Source organism: Paramisgurnus dabryanus, chromosome 14 (genome assembly GCF_030506205.2).
Source record: "Paramisgurnus dabryanus chromosome 14, PD_genome_1.1, whole genome shotgun sequence".
Taxonomy (NCBI): Eukaryota; Metazoa; Chordata; class Actinopteri; order Cypriniformes; family Cobitidae; genus Paramisgurnus; species Paramisgurnus dabryanus.
The window spans coordinates 35,976,826-35,995,034 of record NC_133350.1 but is presented as its reverse complement, the minus strand read 5'-3'; the positions used below and the strand labels follow the sequence as shown (position 1 = coordinate 35,995,034).

Sequence of the window (18,209 nt, the reverse complement as noted above, 5' to 3'; positions counted from 1 at the left end):
GATAAAAGTGTGCATCTTTTAATGTATCAAAGTATATTGATACTTACAATTTACAAATGTATCAATGTTCCTTTGCATCCTAGCCATATTGAAATACACTTACATTTATTGGGACACAGGCAGTCAATGTTTTAATGTTTGACTCGAGTTATAAACTTTCTTTTTTTGAGACACCACTGCTGCCGGTAGCCAGATGTGCTGAGCTGTGTGTTTGCGTATTCATGGTGCGTGAAGATTTTGCATGTCCTGTTTCAGTTCACAGTGGTGTGGTGAATGGACTGTCCTTCCACCCGTCTGGAAATTACCTCATAACAGCCTCCAACGACTCCACCCTCAAGATACTGGACCTGCTGGAGGGCAGACTGCTCTTCACGTTACACGGTCATCAGGTAACCCACCACATGCTGTACTTCATGCTTTAACACCAGACCATGCATTGGCTAGTCGGCAAAAAACAAGAACATTTCTGTCCACAAACTGTGTCAGCTTTGTGTAATAACTAGGGCTACATACATCCACATTAATCTTGATAATCCATTCATAGTTTTTTTAGCACAGTAGCATACATTTGAAGATGTAGTGTGTTTATACTTTGGACAGGAAAAGTATTGTTATAGATGAGGCATTTGTTTAGTCATGTGACACAAGTACACTCAAAAAAATAAAAAGTTGGATTTACTTAAAGAGCACCTATTATGGGATACACGTTTTTAAACATCCTTTTGTGTGTAAGTGTGCATTAGTACATGCTAACGATATTCAAAAAGTACATACCTCAAAGAAAACGATGACGCGAGTTATCGTCTCTAACGTTTGAGGACTACAAAAAACACTCGGATTGTAGGCAACAGTTTACTTCCTGGGATTAGTGACGTAGATAAGACCAACATTATCATAGTTCAGCCCTCTCTGCTTTGCTTGGGTACGCCCTCAAAGACGGGGGTGGGGAGCGCCGAGTCAGAAGAGAGCTAAAATGGCGGAGGTTGTGAGTCCCTGCTTTGACTCTGTTTGCATTGCAAACTCTTGTTTCATTGTTTAAGCGATTAAATCTCTCGAGTAGACGCTGTCTCTTTAGATGCGAGGGCAAAATAGCACTTTATGGACTTCCACAGAGGACATCATGTTTAATACGGTTCCGGAAAAATCCAGTCAGAAGTTGTTCACGGAGTTTTCACAATAACTGCTTCTCATGAACCGAAGCTGGATTTGCACGACGTCTCCTCTTGAAAGTTGGATTACTGTGCACTTCTGGATCACAGGCTGTAAGTATTCACGTTTATTATTTGCCTTTTACTGTACGTTACGTAACCGGTAACCGGAGATTAACATAATGTGCATAGAGCTAAGCTTGCAAGCTAATTGTTTTGTGTTGGAATACTGTATTTCATAAACAACGTACCATATTTACACACGTGTATGTTGAATTATGCAGACTATCGTTTTTTTTTTATCGATGTTGGTTTAGACATGTTTACAAACTTGCTAAGTTGCTAAGATAAATACAAATACAAATGCCAGCTAAACTGTTACCAGTAAAATTTGTTCTCATGATCAAACTCAAGAAACTCTAAGTACAGATGATTTGTTTAAAGTTATATGTATTTTACTGTTGTATTTACTTGAAGCTTTCTTAGATTTTGAAACGAAGTAAACACGTAATGTGTGTTGCTAATGTAATATGTAATACATTTACGTTTTAATGAATAGTCTAACGAGTTATAGTCGTTGTACTCTATTGTTATAATATGTATTTTTGACTGAATACATGTTTGTTTTATTTGTCTATATCCTAGATTCGCAGCTGTACACATCCTTCTACACTGTATGCAAACATGCAACATCATTACACACAGTACAAGGAGTCAGACTGGCATATGAGGAGCAAAGGTGTTTAACACATATTATGTATTTACCTAGTGAAACCACTACCAGTCTTAGATGTATAACTGATGATGACAAAGTTTTTTTTCTCTGCATAATAATAGGAACCCAGGCAGTAGCACCGTTTCACAATGTTTCCATCACCATCATCAGTGGATGCCTTTGCCGTCCGTAGCCTGAGATTTCAGATTTGCAGCAAAAAATTTTTGATTTTCTCATTTATTGGAATGCTGTGCAGGTATTTAAGTATTTTAGTAACTGTGTTAAATAAAGTAGTATTTACTTTTACAATAAATTAATTGCTTGTTTATATTTTACAGGTATTTGTACCTTGCAGCCATCCATTACAATGTCACCAAGCCGTAACAAAAGCAGGAGAGGGAAAGTACAAGGCTATGTTCCCAAAACACACAAGTGACATACCGTAAGCAGTAATGTTTTATTTCAAATACATTCATAATTAAAAACGTAATGTATGAAGCAGGGAAATAAATGATCAAAACAAAAGATTTATTGACTGCAATATTTCTACAGTTATGTGGATGATGTGATCAGGCTTGTGTTTGATGAGGTATTTGAAGATAAGCTGAAGGAAACCCCGATTCCAATGGACCTGGCATCACAGTTTGAGAGACCTTCAAATGAGGACGTGATTGCATGCCATCTTCAGTGCAGGGGTCGTCGAAAGCCAAAATTGTGACCGATCTGATCAGGAAGCTCCAAGCGTATCTGGAGAACAACACACGACAGGATGATAACCTTATAGTGTCGTCTTAGATAGCATCAGCTGACAAAGCTTTGATATGCCATTTATAGATAGCTGTAAGAAATGAATTGAACAATTTTTGAAACAAGAGCACAATATGGTTACTAAAGTATGTTTATTTATATATTGTTTAACATTTAAATATATATTTGTAATAAATAAAAAAAACTTTTTACTGACTTTTATATTTTCTTTAAAGTTACATCTTTTGTTCTTTTGGGTACTTTGTTACTATAATGATACTTTAGTGTTATTGGTTTAAAAATGTAATAAAACTTACTCTAGTCCTGCACCTCAAAGGCTTATAGTCGGTACAATAAATGTTCTGTGTGTAGGGATTTAGACAATTTGTGCAAAACCTGGATGATGAATCACGCAGGTAAGAGTCCCTGGAACCTGTTGCATTCTCCTTAAAACCTAATAAGTAAAAACATAGCACTTATAAGTAAGCAGTCTTTCATAAAAAAGTTTACCATAGTGAAATAATGTAGAACATTCATTTCAATTAATACTTTCTTTGTGCTACATTTGGTGTTTCCATATAGTTTGCACAGTAATATAGTATGTAACAGTCTTTTATAATAAAGTTTACTATAGTAAAATAATGTTAACAAATGAAATAGTTTTATAATCATTTCAACAAATACTTTCTATGTGCTACATTTGGTGTTTCCATATAGTTTGCACAGTAATATAGTATGTAACAGTCTTTTATAATAAAGTTTACTATAGTAAATTAATGTTAATAAGTGAATTTATTTTATAATCATTTCAACAAATACTTTCTATGTGCTACATTTGGTGTTTCCATATAGTTTGCACAGTAATATAGTATGTAAGCAGGCTTTTATAATAAAGTTTACTATAGTAAAATAATGTTAATAAGTGAAATAGTTTTATAATCATTTCAAAAAATACTTTCTATGTGCTACATTTGGTGTTTCCATATAGTTTGCAAAGTAATGTAGTACGTTATAATTACCTTTTAGATGTCTTTGCAACACATTTTCGTCTTCGTTTAGCATTCTGGCAGAGCTAAGGACACCTAAAAAAGTTAAATCCAATCGCGTTCATTGACGGAGATCGTTTATATCGTAACGGCCGTCTGAACTCTCTGGATCGAGCTCGAAGTGGTAAGGCAGTACAGACACCATCGTTTATAGAGAAATATAGCGCTTGTTTACGTTGCCTGTGACTCTCAGTCAGAACCGGAAAACCCACGCGTAGTCAGGGGCGTAACCTTTCAAACACACGCCGAACCCAGTTGACCAATTACAGTTGAGTAGTCATCTGACCAATCCGAATACACTAGACATTTTGGGAGGCGGAGACAGGAACTAAATCCGAGCGTTTTCCAGACATGCAGAAATCGGTGAGGTATGTAAGCAATTTATAAGACTCACAGTGCATTAGTTCAAGTTTTAATAACATGTATGTACTATGGGATATTACAATAACGTGCTAACGTGCTAATTTATTAGCATAATTGATGCTCTTTAAAAAAACTTCGTCAAGTGGGTTCCACATAGCTTTGTTAAGTAATGTCAACAAATAAAATGTAAGTTGTATTTACTAAAAAAGTTTGTGTAAAATTGACAATTTAAATGTTACATGGACTAAAGAAATCCTAGTAAAGTCACTATTATGAAACATTTAATTGATGAAAAAAAAAAAGATTTAATAACTCCATTACAACGAATCAATCAATCAAAGTGCAGCTGCTCAATACAACCTTTATTTAATTACAGTTTATCAAACATATCACAAACATATTTGAAATGCAATGTAACATTTCAAACCGTTTGTTGGTTTGTTTTGTTCTAAAATATATCAGAACAAGTTAATTAACTAATATTTGGCCACTTATTACTCAGGTACCTATCTAATCGTGCTACACTTTTGCAAGAGGGTACAACAATTCTGCCAGAACAACAATTTACCCATAATACACTGCAGCATCATCAGCCAATGAGATGCAATTCTGTATTGGTTTTATTAATCTGTTACTTTTACGCAACAATGTTTTATTGGCTGAACAAATAATTTTGAAGTAAAGCTGACAAGACACAGTCTTTTGTTGAAATTACTAAGTTAAATTAATCATATGCCATTACTTGTGTTTGTTAAGTAAAGTGAACAAGAAATTATTTAGTAAAACTGACTCCAACCAAGTTCATTTTTTTGAGTGTATGTGTTCAACCCAAAATCAAGATAGGGTTCATACTATCCACTTTGATAGTTTTAAATGCATAAAATACATCCCATAAACACACCGTTTTAAAATATCTTGTATATGTCTTGAGTATATGCGACTATGTATAAAGAAGTGCAAATCTTTCTTTATACATAGTTGAAATGAATGCTTATGCTGCTGTAAAGCTGATTTCATGCATGCTTTTCCATATAAATTACATTTACATAACCATTTTTTACTTCCAAAAAAGCTCAGCTTTAATATAAATGTTTAATATTATGTAACAACGCACCTATGAAATATTCCTGATAGCTCTCTCTTGATGGATTAAACGGAATGTACTTTATTTTAATTCTCATACATGCACACATACTGTATGTGTGTGAGAAACGAATGAATTGCATGACACATATTGTGCACACTCATGAGTCCTTTCCAGTTATTTTATTTTCTCTTTAATGGAACGTCAACTAAATCAGTCCTGCACAAAGTGTATAAAAAAACCTCACCGCCTACCCATTGATGATGAGTCATGTTTATTGTAAACCTGATTCCTTCTGGTTATAGTAGTGTTATAATTGTATTGCAGAATGTACTAAACGCCTGCTATCATCTGTGGGTGTAGGATGAGTTGTGAATAACCTCTCTAAGCCTTCAACGCATAGAAAATGAAAAGAGAAAGCTTTAAACGAAGCTTTCATGAATGCAACACTTTGAAACATACAGTATACAGTACAGTCACGACTGGTTATCCCCTATGGGTAGAAGCTGAACTAGCCATCACATCACATGTGTGTGTGCGCCTCTTTTTAATTCAGTGTTTTTAAAGTTACTAAAGTCTACATGACATGAAACTGATCTCTGTGTAGTTTCCTAATTCATTTTTCTGGTCTTACCATTAACTTTTCTTACCAGTACCAGCCTGGTGTGCTAAAATGTGACACCGTGATGCTTCCCCCTATTCTTTCATACGCGCTTTCAACGCTGCATTCTGAAAAGTTAACGTTTTTTCAAGTGGCTGTGTCACGCTCGCCACGTGGCTGTATTCAGAATAACGTGTTTGGACGCGCAAAAGACGCAAAATGTTAATCGGCCCTTAGGCTCGGCTTACAAACAGTTATCTGCTTTAGAAAAATTGCACACACAACAAATGATCGGCGTTTGCATGGATTGCTGAAAGCTTCTAAAACATTGTGTTATGCATGCAAGGTCAGTAGTTGCTTTTTTGAAGAAACACTAAGCCTGTGTACACACGCATTCTTCTACACAACGATAAATACAAACAATCAAGACAATGAAATCATACAGCAGTTTAGTTTTAAAGGATGAAGGTGTAGGTTCATTACTATTAGTGACCCTGGACACGAACATGCATGGATGGTAGATGTACATGTAACATGGATTGAAAATATATGATGCTAGTATTTGAGTTATTATGTGCAGAATTATGAAGGTAGTCACAGTTTCAGTATTGGAAGTTTGCTTGTTAATGCTTTAAGCTCATGTGCTGAAATATAATCTAATCAATCTAAATCCTCAACTGGTATTTTTTGTGGATTTCTCCCCAACATATTTATGGCCTATGCCCAAGATAAGACAAATCTCCTAATTTAAGGATCCATCACACTAATCGGAGGTCTCCCATCCCATCTGGTGTTTGACATCTGTTTATATACGCTATGAAATGCTTGTGTGAAATATCGGCCTATGCTGCACTGACCTCATCTTCCTACATGTCTGTTGCGTAACTTTCCACTGAATGGCTCTTTTTTTAATCCACACACAACACACTTCAGAACTGCATGCTCAAAATGACTGGTGTTAGTTTCCCTGCAGTTGGTTTGGAAGGTGCACCAGCAAATCAATCAGCTGCTTTGCCAGAAAAGTAGGATGTTTACTGTATGTCAGCATATGCTTTTAGGTGTCGCATTTAAAAATGACTTTACTCAACAACCGTACAGATGCTCTATTTTGAACATTTCTGGTCAGCAGGATTTTAATATTGTGCTGCTTGCAAATTAATCATTTTTAATTTTAAATTTATATGTCAAACAATTAAAAAACAAGATAACCAAGGTAAACCAATTATTGTGCAATTAAAATATAAATTGCATGCTGCTGGACTGTTGTGTTTGTATGGCACTTCAAAGGCACCACTGCTTTGACACGTGTAGCATATTGCAACACTTAATAAAAAAGTAGCATGTTTTCAAAGTCACAGAGTAATCGTGTTTAATAATTGTGATTATGAATTTGCCCATTTGCAAGCAGCCCTAGTGTCTACTAAGATTTATTTATATCTTCTGGGATTAAAGTATTACATTTATGCCATTTCTAGGTTCTGCACAGGTCCAGGTCCAACACAACAGTTTACACAACAAGTTAAATATTTGCGTATTGCCTTTCCTACAGTATCGTAACGAAGTATCGCATTGTATCGCGACCCTTGTATTGTGATATGTCAATATGTCCGCCAGATTTTTGCAGATACATTTTCGCTTTGAAACAGTCCTTTTTAACCTGATAAGGAGGATCACTGTGCCGCAAATTCACGTGATGATCGCGCGATATCTAGTTCTGTCTCTGCCCATTATGACGTTAAATTATGACGTTTTGCTTGATCAGCCCAGATCACAACATGAGATCTCGCCAATTCAGGTATGATCACGCGATATAGTCATGGCTCCGCCCTGTGGAGCTGGCCGCCATCCGGAAAAAATATAAGCTCTGCGCATTTGTTCCAGAGGGCTGCAGATGGCCGGAGCTGTGACGGATGCAGAATGCAGTCAGTGGAAATACACACATTGACTTGAATGGGAACCGGTTGACTTTGCCTGCCATTCCGCAGCAGATCCGCAGCCGCTCTGCAGTTGGTGGAAATCCGGTGTAACTTTCAAGCATTAAATCTTTAAAATATACAGTAATGCGGCACATCGTTTGAAAGCTTAAACTCTCAGGATTCCATTAAGCCCACACACAAAGCATAATATGATTTATAGCAGTCATAAAACTGTAATCTAGTTGTTAGTTACCTGAACCGGGCGACGGCGATTGAGTTTATTTACTTACCTTCAAAATCTTCCCTTTATCCAGTTCGGTGAAATTGTCCAAAACAAATTGTTCATAAATCCCCAAAAGTCCAAGGAAATGGAATATCCAAGCCTTTTAATCCAAAACAATTTGTTTGCCTCACAATCTTGATGTTTCTGACCGAATTATGATATAAAAACTGTAAACAAGTAGTTCACTACCGGACATTTGTTCGACTCTCACTTTTCATTCAAGACATATAAGGCTACATTTGGGTGTCACGTTTGTTGTGCAATGTCTGAGGAATAAATACACCCCCTTGTGGAATTTCAGCCATTTCATAAGAGGTTAAACAGAGGTCCTCGTTTATACTGGAATTTCATAAAAGGTCTCCGTCCACACTATACAATAAACAAATTCAACCTGATCGTTCACGCACACTGGGCATGCATGTACATGTGTAAAAGAGCTTATTGTTCTTATAATGGATTGCCTTTTGTTTGCAGCCACAGTGTACTTGCATGCTTGTTGTGCCATGTCTTTGTTATTGTTTACACAGTCATTGCAGCTGGTCATTGTCATCTTTCATTATAATTATGGTCACATGATAGGGGCTTGGCGAATCAGGAAAGGATACGCAATGATCCAAAATCAGGGAGTGAAGTCGGAGTGCCTTCCTTTACATAAGACTCTGTTTAGGCGCGTCTGCACTGTAGTAAAACAGATCAGTCTCCGTTTATGAGTCGAAAACTACGGAGTAGTGTGGATAACCATAGCATAACCACGCATAACCATAGCAAAAGTATTGAGTTTTAAGTTAAAAAATGCATTCATGTAATTGTGGTAAGAATCTAGCTGTTGTTCACCAAAGGTTCAGCCAGTTCTTTCTCGCTTAAATCTGTGATTTTGTTATGGGCCAGTCTTGGCTTAAAAATGATAAGCAGGTGTTACTGATAGCATGCTACATACTAAGCCACAATAAAGAGGGTGTAAGCTGTGTCTGCATGCACTCGCCAGTCTGTGAGATTCATAGACTCGTGAGACAGTGGCTGGGAGAGCCTATTAGTCAGCAGCACAGTCTGTCTCTCACATGTGTTTCTTAAAGTCTGTTTATGATAAACTGACCATATTCGCCAGCAGGCATATAGGCACAGTACACATTATGAATGTTTAATACAAAACAAAATGGATTTTCTAGCAAGCGTAAGACTGAGCACTGAAACTTAAATTGTTTTTCTGAAGCTTAATGAAACCTGATTGTTTCACATAAAGTTATAAATCTTTAGGAAAAAGCTAAAGGAAGCCCATATGTAGAGAGATCTAGTCAGTACCTTACCCGATCCATTTGACAAAGATTGTGACCCAAACAGCACCCTCAAATTGCGCTGTAAGTACCAATCTTTAGCAGTCTTCAGACAGACTGTGAACACAAATCGGCACAGCACCGTTTAATAACGGTTGCCTATCAGCATGTACTGAATGAGTCGAAATGGTATAAGGGTTTTGTCTTGTCATGTTCATGTCTTTTATTTTGAAAGTGTTCACTGCCATGTTTGTCTCTTGTTTTTAAAATAAATAATATAGGAAGAGTAATTGATTCATTTATGATAAGAGTATCCCTCAAAACATTCATATCCTGCTAAATGTCACTGTCCCGCCAGCAGGACGCCTACGTTTACTTCAGTGTTTTCTATGTAAATTCTTATATAATCATGATAAACTATATATCATTTGAAAGCTCAAAAGGGTGTAGTTTTCATTTATCCTCATTTGGGAAATGAATGACATGGTGAGAGACATTTTCTAAAATGCCACGGTTCCAGAGATGGGCCCATTTTGTTATTATATATTTGTAAGACTAATACCCTATCTTAACCTAAAATATCTTGACAAACTATATATCATTTGAATAGTGCTGTGACCACTGATCTATATAAATGACTGGATTGCGCATGACGTCACACTTGAGAAGCCACCGCGCCGCCATGTTGGTATACCCCAATGTTCTATTAAATCAATGGACGTTATCAGATTTTAATGATAAAACATCTCTTTATTCGTCTTCATTTTTATATGTGAAGTTACCCTGTACATTATTACAACACAAATGTCCTAAGGATGTAAATAGTTATTTACTGAAAGTTGTACATTTTGCGTTTTAATCAGTTATTATACATTTATCTTTATTACAGTATCAGATCAGCAGACATATTTAGTATTAATGACAATAAACGTGCTCATTCTGAAATCTAAATAAATAATCATGCTTTGTACCATATGTGCATGCAATAATTTGCTAGTTTTGTAATTATGTTATCTAAACTTACAAGTTACCTAAACTTATTTAGAGAAATAACGCTGACTGCCACCGTGTAGCTGAATGTCAAAAAAAACTTTATTTATACCCGTGTCATTAACAAATGCAGCAGACACACTCACCTTTACGTTTTTTTTATAAATCCATGATCCTGCCCGATTAAAACATAAACATTGCAAATAACACCAGCATTAACAAATAATTTACGTACACTAAACGTACCTAAAAATTAACCTTGTGTAACTGATACGCTGTAAATGGGGTACATTTTGATCATGAATGGAAGTGAATGACGCCCTCTGCCGGTTGGGTATACCAAGATGGCCACTCGAACTCTGCGCTGGCTCTACCTCACGCAGTTATGTCAAGTGTTCTATGCGCAATCCAGTCATTTATATAGATCAGTGGCTGTGACGATGGGAGTTGATGCGTGATCCGCACGGATCATGACCCACGGTTCGGCTTGCATGCAATTCGCGGATTAATATGCTAATTTAAATTAATTTAAATCGGGAATGTTTATCATTTGCACGTGTTTCTAGGCTTGCAAATGTTAACATTCAAGTGATTTATAACAATTTAACCGCAAAAAGGCGCTAAAGTGAGCAGAGTTCTGTAGGCACATGCGGTTAAGTGTGTCCGGTCCAGCTCCAGTCAGACGTAATTCCCTTCAAAGATCAGAACTCCTCATGTGTAAACTATAGAGAGAGTTGCGCTACTGTGTCTCTGTAGTCCATTAACATGCTGAATAGAGCAATGACAAAACGTAACGTATTTATTTGAAGTGACTGTCTAGGCTGCATCTTCTTCCTGAAGCGCCGTTTGGAATTCGTCCTCAGCCTGCCTGTGTGCATGTGCATGCGTTTAAGTGCCCTCAGTAGTGCATATATGGACTGAGTTGCGTTAAAAAAAGTAAGCCAACATAAAATCTTTCTGTTCTTGACAGGGCACATACACACAAAATAATCTCACAGTATTCTTTTTCTAATAAGAACATTTGTTTATGTCAATTATAGAGTCAGAAACCAGACCAGGCTGTGCTTATTTGTTCTTAAAGAGACAGTAACTTCAATTAACCTTCTTAAATCTGTGTCATTAATGTTAATCAAACAACCCAAGACAAAATCACTTCTGTGGCTCTAAAAAATAATAATTATATTTAATTCATACAATAAAGACAGGGTTATTATTCATTTGATTTGATTTCTGTACCTAATGCTAATTTTAGACCTTACTTAAAGTGCAACTTTGTTCTTTTTATAAATGTTTGTAATTTCCTTATTTGTTATTAGTTTTTCCCGCCCAATTTTTTTTTTTTTGCTGATCCGAAAAATTATCCAATCCGTGCCTCAAAAACCGTAATGTGATCCGAACCGTGAGTTTTGTGATCCATCACAGCCCTACATTTGAAAGAACCAAGAGTGTAGTTTTCATATTTCTAGGTCATTTGATGATAGAAATAATGTAGTGAAAGTTATATGACACCCCCATAGGAAGGCATATTAATTAATATATATATTCATAACGCAATATCTTAGTATAAATCTACAAAAATGTTGACAAACTATATCTCATTTGAAAGCTCTAAGAATGTAGTTTTCATATTTCCCAACGTTTGGCCAGTAATAATAATGCAGTGACAGTAATTTATTAATTTGTGACAAGAGTATGCAGCAAACCATTTACACCTAGTGGCCGTTGTTGGTAAAATCACTAAAAGTGTGACACAAACCTTTTTTTTTTATTTGAACTTAAAATTTAGATAACTACTTGAGGCTAATGGCTTTATGTTAACATTATTTATTTTGTGAAACATTTACATTTTTAAAAATTCATGTTATTGCGTTATTTTTTATCAATTAAAATAAATTCAAACTGCTATAACAGTGATATAACAGTATTTTATATATATTCTGTTTAATATTTTCAGCTTCAGACACTTCAGTGAAAAATCTTAAATTGACTTCTTTAAAACAAGACCAAGATTAGGCTTTTAGACCAAAAAATGCCAGAGTTATTTTTATTTGAAGATGCACATTAACCTGACACTTAAAGGAATAGTCTACTCTTTTGCCATATTAAACTATGTTATTACCTCAACCTAGACATATTAATACATACCTATCTTTTTTCAATGAGTGCACTGTACAACGTGTTATGAATGTGTTAGCATTTAGCCTAGCCCCATTAACATAGTTTAATATGGCAAAAGGGTAGACTATTCCTTTAAGGGGTTTAAACGGTTCGGCCCAAGGGCGGAAAAGTGCTAAATATGTGCTGTGTTTACATAACCTCTTTGGTGTGAATATTACTTTATATTTAGAAAATAATAATAATTAGATGATGTAAATGTAAACAACTGTAAAAGTGTTTACAATTGACTTTTTTATTCAAAGCGACTTAGCAATGAAAATGCAGCTCAAATTGCATTTATGACTAGAATTGACTTTTTTTTACTTGAAGCATACAACATCTGTTCACTTTTTCATGCTACTCTTGAGGGCAGGGGAGGTTAAGCTCCTCTGAGCATGTGCGTGCATGTGTGTGATTGTACGTCTTACAGACCTGTTCAGCAGAAGGTGTCTGGAATGCCTGGATCCAGCTGGGATGTCTGTCCTGCTCCACACCTCTGCCAAGTTTACATTCCTCATTTTCATCTGCCGTCATCAGTCGCCCTCCTTTGCAACTCGCTTCCTTCTTTGACTCCCGAAGGCGACCTTTATTCATTTCAGGTTGGAACAAGTACAGTTTGGCATGCTTAAGAAGCATAGCATGGATTTTTTCTGTACTCTTTTTGACATGTAGTGACAATGGCACGTTACCCAGAAGTAGATGATGCTACCATCACTTTTTCAGCATCCGCAGGTGTTGCCATGTTTTGGAGCTGTAACCTTACAGTGCTTTTCAATCTGTTTTATATTCTGCTGACAAAAATCATGACAGCTCAGAGCACACTCTGTTGCCATTTTTCCATCACCCAGATTTTGAAGAATTGCATCAAAAACAAGTGATTGAAACACCAAATTTCGAATAAAAATATTTTTTTTTACGCTCGCTTTGACTTAATTGAAAAAGAATAAATGTGAATAACGGGAGATGGAAACGCATTTGCCGAATAAATTCTGACGTAGCGAACATTAAACCCATGGGACTTACCGTCTAGTTGTTTCTGTTGACGTTGTCTTTACCATACATGGGAATCGACCTTGTCTGCATTTCTTCTTCTGCGCCCAGCATTTAGTTTGGCAATTACAAGCTGCACTGCTAGTAAATTAAAAACTTGCCAAATCGTGACTACATGCAGTCCTGTCTGTCCAAGCATGACTTGTTTTATTTACTGTTGGTTACCAGGTTACCAGTGCAACCATCATTTGCTCGAACAACCTGATGAAAACTAACCTGATTTGCATTTGTTTGTTTTTATATTTTTGTGAATTTTAAGAAGATTAACTTCACGTTTGGATGGAAACTCAGCTTGTGATATGCTACTGTAAAGCATTATGGGTAATAGATGCATTTCTGCTAGTCAACACCCTAAAATGTAGTTTTATGCATCAGCCCATTCTGAAATGTGTCAGAACTTTTGCCAAATTGGGATTAGTGAACAACGTTAGCATTTTAAAGTAATGTCCTGGAGGTCAAGAGCTGAACGAAATTCAGAATTACTGACTAACCTGAATTTGCATCCACATTAAGCAGCAACCGTACGCTATCTCTCGTTAATTCAACACGGAATTGACTTAAACTGCAATTCATTGACTAGCTACCAGAGACTGCTCCAAAAAGCATTAAATCCCATAAACCCCCCATCCCCATGTTAAAATGTCCAACTTTACACCAGACAAAATATGTTTACAGCCTGGGACAAAAAGTGTTTTTGGTCTATATGGCTAATTTTGCTGTCATGACAACTGTGATTTCGCCTCTTTGCCCATTTTTGGTTATCTGTGAGTGACGTGATGTGAAGTGCTTTGGGCTTCAAAAATGCTCTTCAGAAACCTACGGGTGACATCACAGACACCAAGGGCCAGATTTTAACAATCTAAGCTCAGGGTCTAAAGCGCACAGCGCAAATGCAGTTGAGGCATGTTTGAATTATTTACAAAGTTATTTGTAAATGTTGTTTTTAAAGCAGGTAGCTTGGGAAGATGCCTGGTGTAGCGATGTGGGTGATTTTGGCCATTTTGTTTGTCAAGCTTGTGAAAGTGTTAATGGTTTTGACTTTTTTTGTCCCTGATAAAGATGTGCAGCTAATGGATTTGTTTGTCAGCTTGATATGATTGGCGGACTGACGGAGGTGCATCTGAGGACTTATGGTGTTGTTTCTTTGACTCATAGTGAGTCACCCCAGTACCACACATACACTCGCTCACGGGTTAATTCAGGTACAAAGCCACACTAATCCAATGAATGGGTACTTTAAGACCTCTAAGAGCGAACTATGAAATGAAAATTAAAACCTATACCTTTACTATTAGTCAGAAACTGTGTGCTTCTGTGTTGTAACCGTATTCATGAAATGCATGAAGTGAAGGTCAAAGTAATTTTGACTATTTCACATGTTAACAGACCTATATATCCACCCTTATATTTTATATGTGACGTATATACACATAAACAATGTAATGCTAGTTCTTTATAATAGTTTTTCAACCACTATGCCAGCAGTGTGGGTGGAGTTTGTCGACATGTCTATTTGCTTTGCCAGAGCTGTGTCTGTGTAATGTGTCTGGTTTGTGTTCAGCACCATGTCCTGTCTAAATTTAGCCTACTCTGTTTGACCAAAGTCAATATGGCATCATGATGTTATAATTTTCCTCCTACAGGATGGTCAAGCGCTCTCTTCTGTTCTCTTCTTTCATCGATAATTTTGTGTATAGAGGGGCGGTGTCTTAGCTTTTTTTAACCAAATGGATTATTAAAGTGCAAAACAACACATCTTTCTAGGAAGGCTATATAAAGAAGTCATCACTCTTCACTGCTGTTGGCCCTGTAGCAATAAAACTTCACTGCTGTATTTTGGGTACTGTCACACTCATATCATTACAGTATTGTATTGGTAGAAAACAAAAGAATGTGTTTTGCAAAATGTCTGCCATACAACAAAACCCAAGGGGCTGTTTTCAATCATTAATAAAAAGTAGTCCATTTGTAGTAGTGTTGGGTGATATGCCTTATTTTGAGATCGTCCTATCGTCAGCCTGTGAGCTCGCAGATATACTATAGTATTGGGGGGCGGGACAGTAGTTGACTCATTTATTTATTTGTTCATTTTTTACCCATTTATGACAAGTCACTTTATTGGTGGACAAAAAAGAAGCTGATGTACTCTAAGGGCAACACTGTCATGACCCCAGTCTTCTTAAAACTGATGCCATTCGAGCGCATCATTAAAGCCCAGGCGCTTTGAAATTTTCCTGCATGCCAGGAAGCAGGAATAAGAAACTCGCTGGTTTTAAACCCCTGCGAAGAGTAACTGGCCATTAGTCATGGAATTACAAGTTCAGGTGCTAGGAGGGGTCCATGCCGTGTGCATTCAGGTCCGAGCAAGAATCCAAGACGTACGCATTAAGTCTAGGTGCGTGCAAAGAAGGAATCCGCGCAGGTTACAAGCTCTCTCACGCAAAGTGAATCCTACAAACCTTCTCATGCAAGGAAAATCATGCAATGCGCATGTTAATGTGAAACTATGATGATAATAATAATAACTATTGCCAACTACCGTCATGTGTGACGCGATAGTATTGTTGTCTATGGGCACAACCATAATTTGTAGTTCTACATTTCAGGTCTTTAAAGCCACTTTTCAGAATTTGTTATGTCTTGAGTAAGAAATTGTGCATATGTCTTAATAAATTCATATTGTATCTTATTATTTTTCTCTTGAATTTTGTTAGGGCCCTGCCACCTGTGTAGCTTTTTCAAGGACTGGAGACTACTTTGCTTCTGGTGGCTCAGATGAGCAGGTGATGCAGTATATATTTATACAGACAGAAATAAACTTCAGTAGTCTGGAATTTATAGTTTGACGTATATATAATGAGTAACATACATCATGTGGCTCTTGTCTGCAGGTGATGGTATGGAGGACTAACTTTGACAGTGTGGATTACAGTGAAGTCCTGGAGCAGAAATGCACTCGTTCAGAGTTTGAGCCTTTCAGTCATGATCACAAAACGTCCAACCACGTACCAACAAAGGTAAAGACAGGCTGTTGGGGTTATTACACACAGGTCTGTCGTGAATACAGTCAACTTTACACAAACGTAAAGATATTTCATGCAATATTCAGACTTGGAGAGTTCGAACAGATTTTGTCATACAGTGCTACATGTGGTGGGCAAAGATTAATTGCGATTAATTGCATATAAAAGTAAGTTTGCATAATATATGTGTGTTTTGTGTGTAATTATTATGTATATAGTAACACAAACATATACATGTGTACAATAAGAAAATGTTTTTATATATACAGTATATACTGTATACACACACACACACACACACACACACACACATGTAAATGTTTCTTGGATACATACATAAATGTGTGTGTGTATAGGCAAAAACTCACTTTTATTTTGCATGTGATTAATTGTTATTAATCTTTACCCACTACAAAAAAATACACGTTAAAACTAAAACATATATGAGGCCCATAGGATAACTTCATCCAGAATGCTGTGAATGTATATATATATATAGTGTTGTTTACTGATTTTTATATAATTTGTGCACAAAAATGTAACTGAGTAATAGGGACTATTGTTTAAAGTTTCTGTCCTAAAAATGCCAGCACTGAAACTGACATTACTTGCTACAAGTCAGAGGTGGATTGCAAAATAGTGTCAGACTGATTTCTCTAAATCTGACCATACTCTAGGTAATGTGTTTAGTTCATTTAGAACGGCGCGGCCGGTGTGCGATCCCCTTAAGATGGCAGCGCTACCGGAAGGTATTTATTTTTGTTAATAAAGTTTTAAATATGAATATTTCTACAACAACACCGCGCGGATTACCCTCAGAAGACCTTTGTTTATCTTCCTGGAGCCGTTTGGATTTAATTTGTGAAGGATGGACGCACTTTTTTTGGACTTGAATGTCATGGACTATGGGTGGACCCTGTATAATTACATTTAATCAACTGAAAGATCTAAAACATTTTCTAAAATATCCGAAAATGTGTTTGTCTGAAAAACTATGGACATATGCAACTAGGGCAGCTTGGGGGTGAGTAAATCATGGGTTTAATATCATTTTTGGCAGAACTATCCCTTTAAAGGGGATGAAAACGGCGCACAAACCGTTTTTCTCGTCGTTAAATTAGCAAAAGTGGCATTGGGCACGCCCATTTAGACTGTGCGCTTCAGACAATGCGCTTAGATCGATAAAATAGGGCCCATCATGTGTAGTTTGCCTTAGCAGAGCATGGATTCGTAAACATACAAAGACGGGTAATATTTTATCTAATATTTAATTGTTTTGTGTAATATGGGTACTAACATAAATGTCTTCCAGTAAAAATGTGTGACCCAGTCGTTGAAAACCTCTTAAGTGATTTACTGTTTTCTACATAAAATCTTTCTACATAATTTGAATAACATTTATGTTACATTGAGTAAGGTCCTTGACATCAATGTGAGATCGGGGATTTAAATTTTAAATCAAATTTAGATACTCCAAATCTCATTAGATTATGATGCTTTAATCTGTATTTCAAAGAGAAGATCAAATATACATTAAATTAGGATAACTTTGCATTATTTAAAACTAGTAGAACTTAATGAAATAGTTTATATTTCCAATGTCATGGCATTAAAAAACATTGTTTTTGTGCTGTTATTAATACTGTTAGATGTGCAACTCTGTACAGTAGTTACCTTTCAGGGGTTCCCAATTGTGCCTGCCAATTGTACTGTTGAGAACAGCGAGACTTTCCTCATGTATACATGATGATACTGCTTTAGACTGAATACATGTAAAAAATGGCTGGGTTATTTTTAACTTTTGCTGGGTAAATA

At 36.3% G+C, this 18,209-nt stretch overlaps 1 protein-coding gene and 1 long non-coding RNA gene across 3 annotated transcripts in view; both read left to right on the top strand.

Annotated features, from left to right (window-relative positions):
* The window catches only part of poc1a (POC1 centriolar protein A), a 129,684-nt gene that overhangs the window by 10,035 nt on the left and 101,440 nt on the right, over positions 1-18,209 (top strand). For both annotated transcript variants that reach the window (XM_065273046.1, XM_065273045.1), the window contains exons 8-10: positions 256-389; positions 16,086-16,154; positions 16,263-16,388. In XM_065273046.1, the coding sequence (XP_065129118.1) occupies positions 256-389; positions 16,086-16,154; positions 16,263-16,388 (329 nt within the window). The remainder of the gene's footprint in view (positions 1-255; positions 390-16,085; positions 16,155-16,262; positions 16,389-18,209) is intronic.
* LOC135758185 (uncharacterized) lies at positions 398-2,678 on the top strand. The gene is made up of 5 exons (XR_010536483.2): positions 398-1,262; positions 1,794-1,887; positions 1,986-2,119; positions 2,202-2,305; positions 2,416-2,678. It is a non-coding gene; the product is annotated as an uncharacterized lncRNA (long non-coding RNA).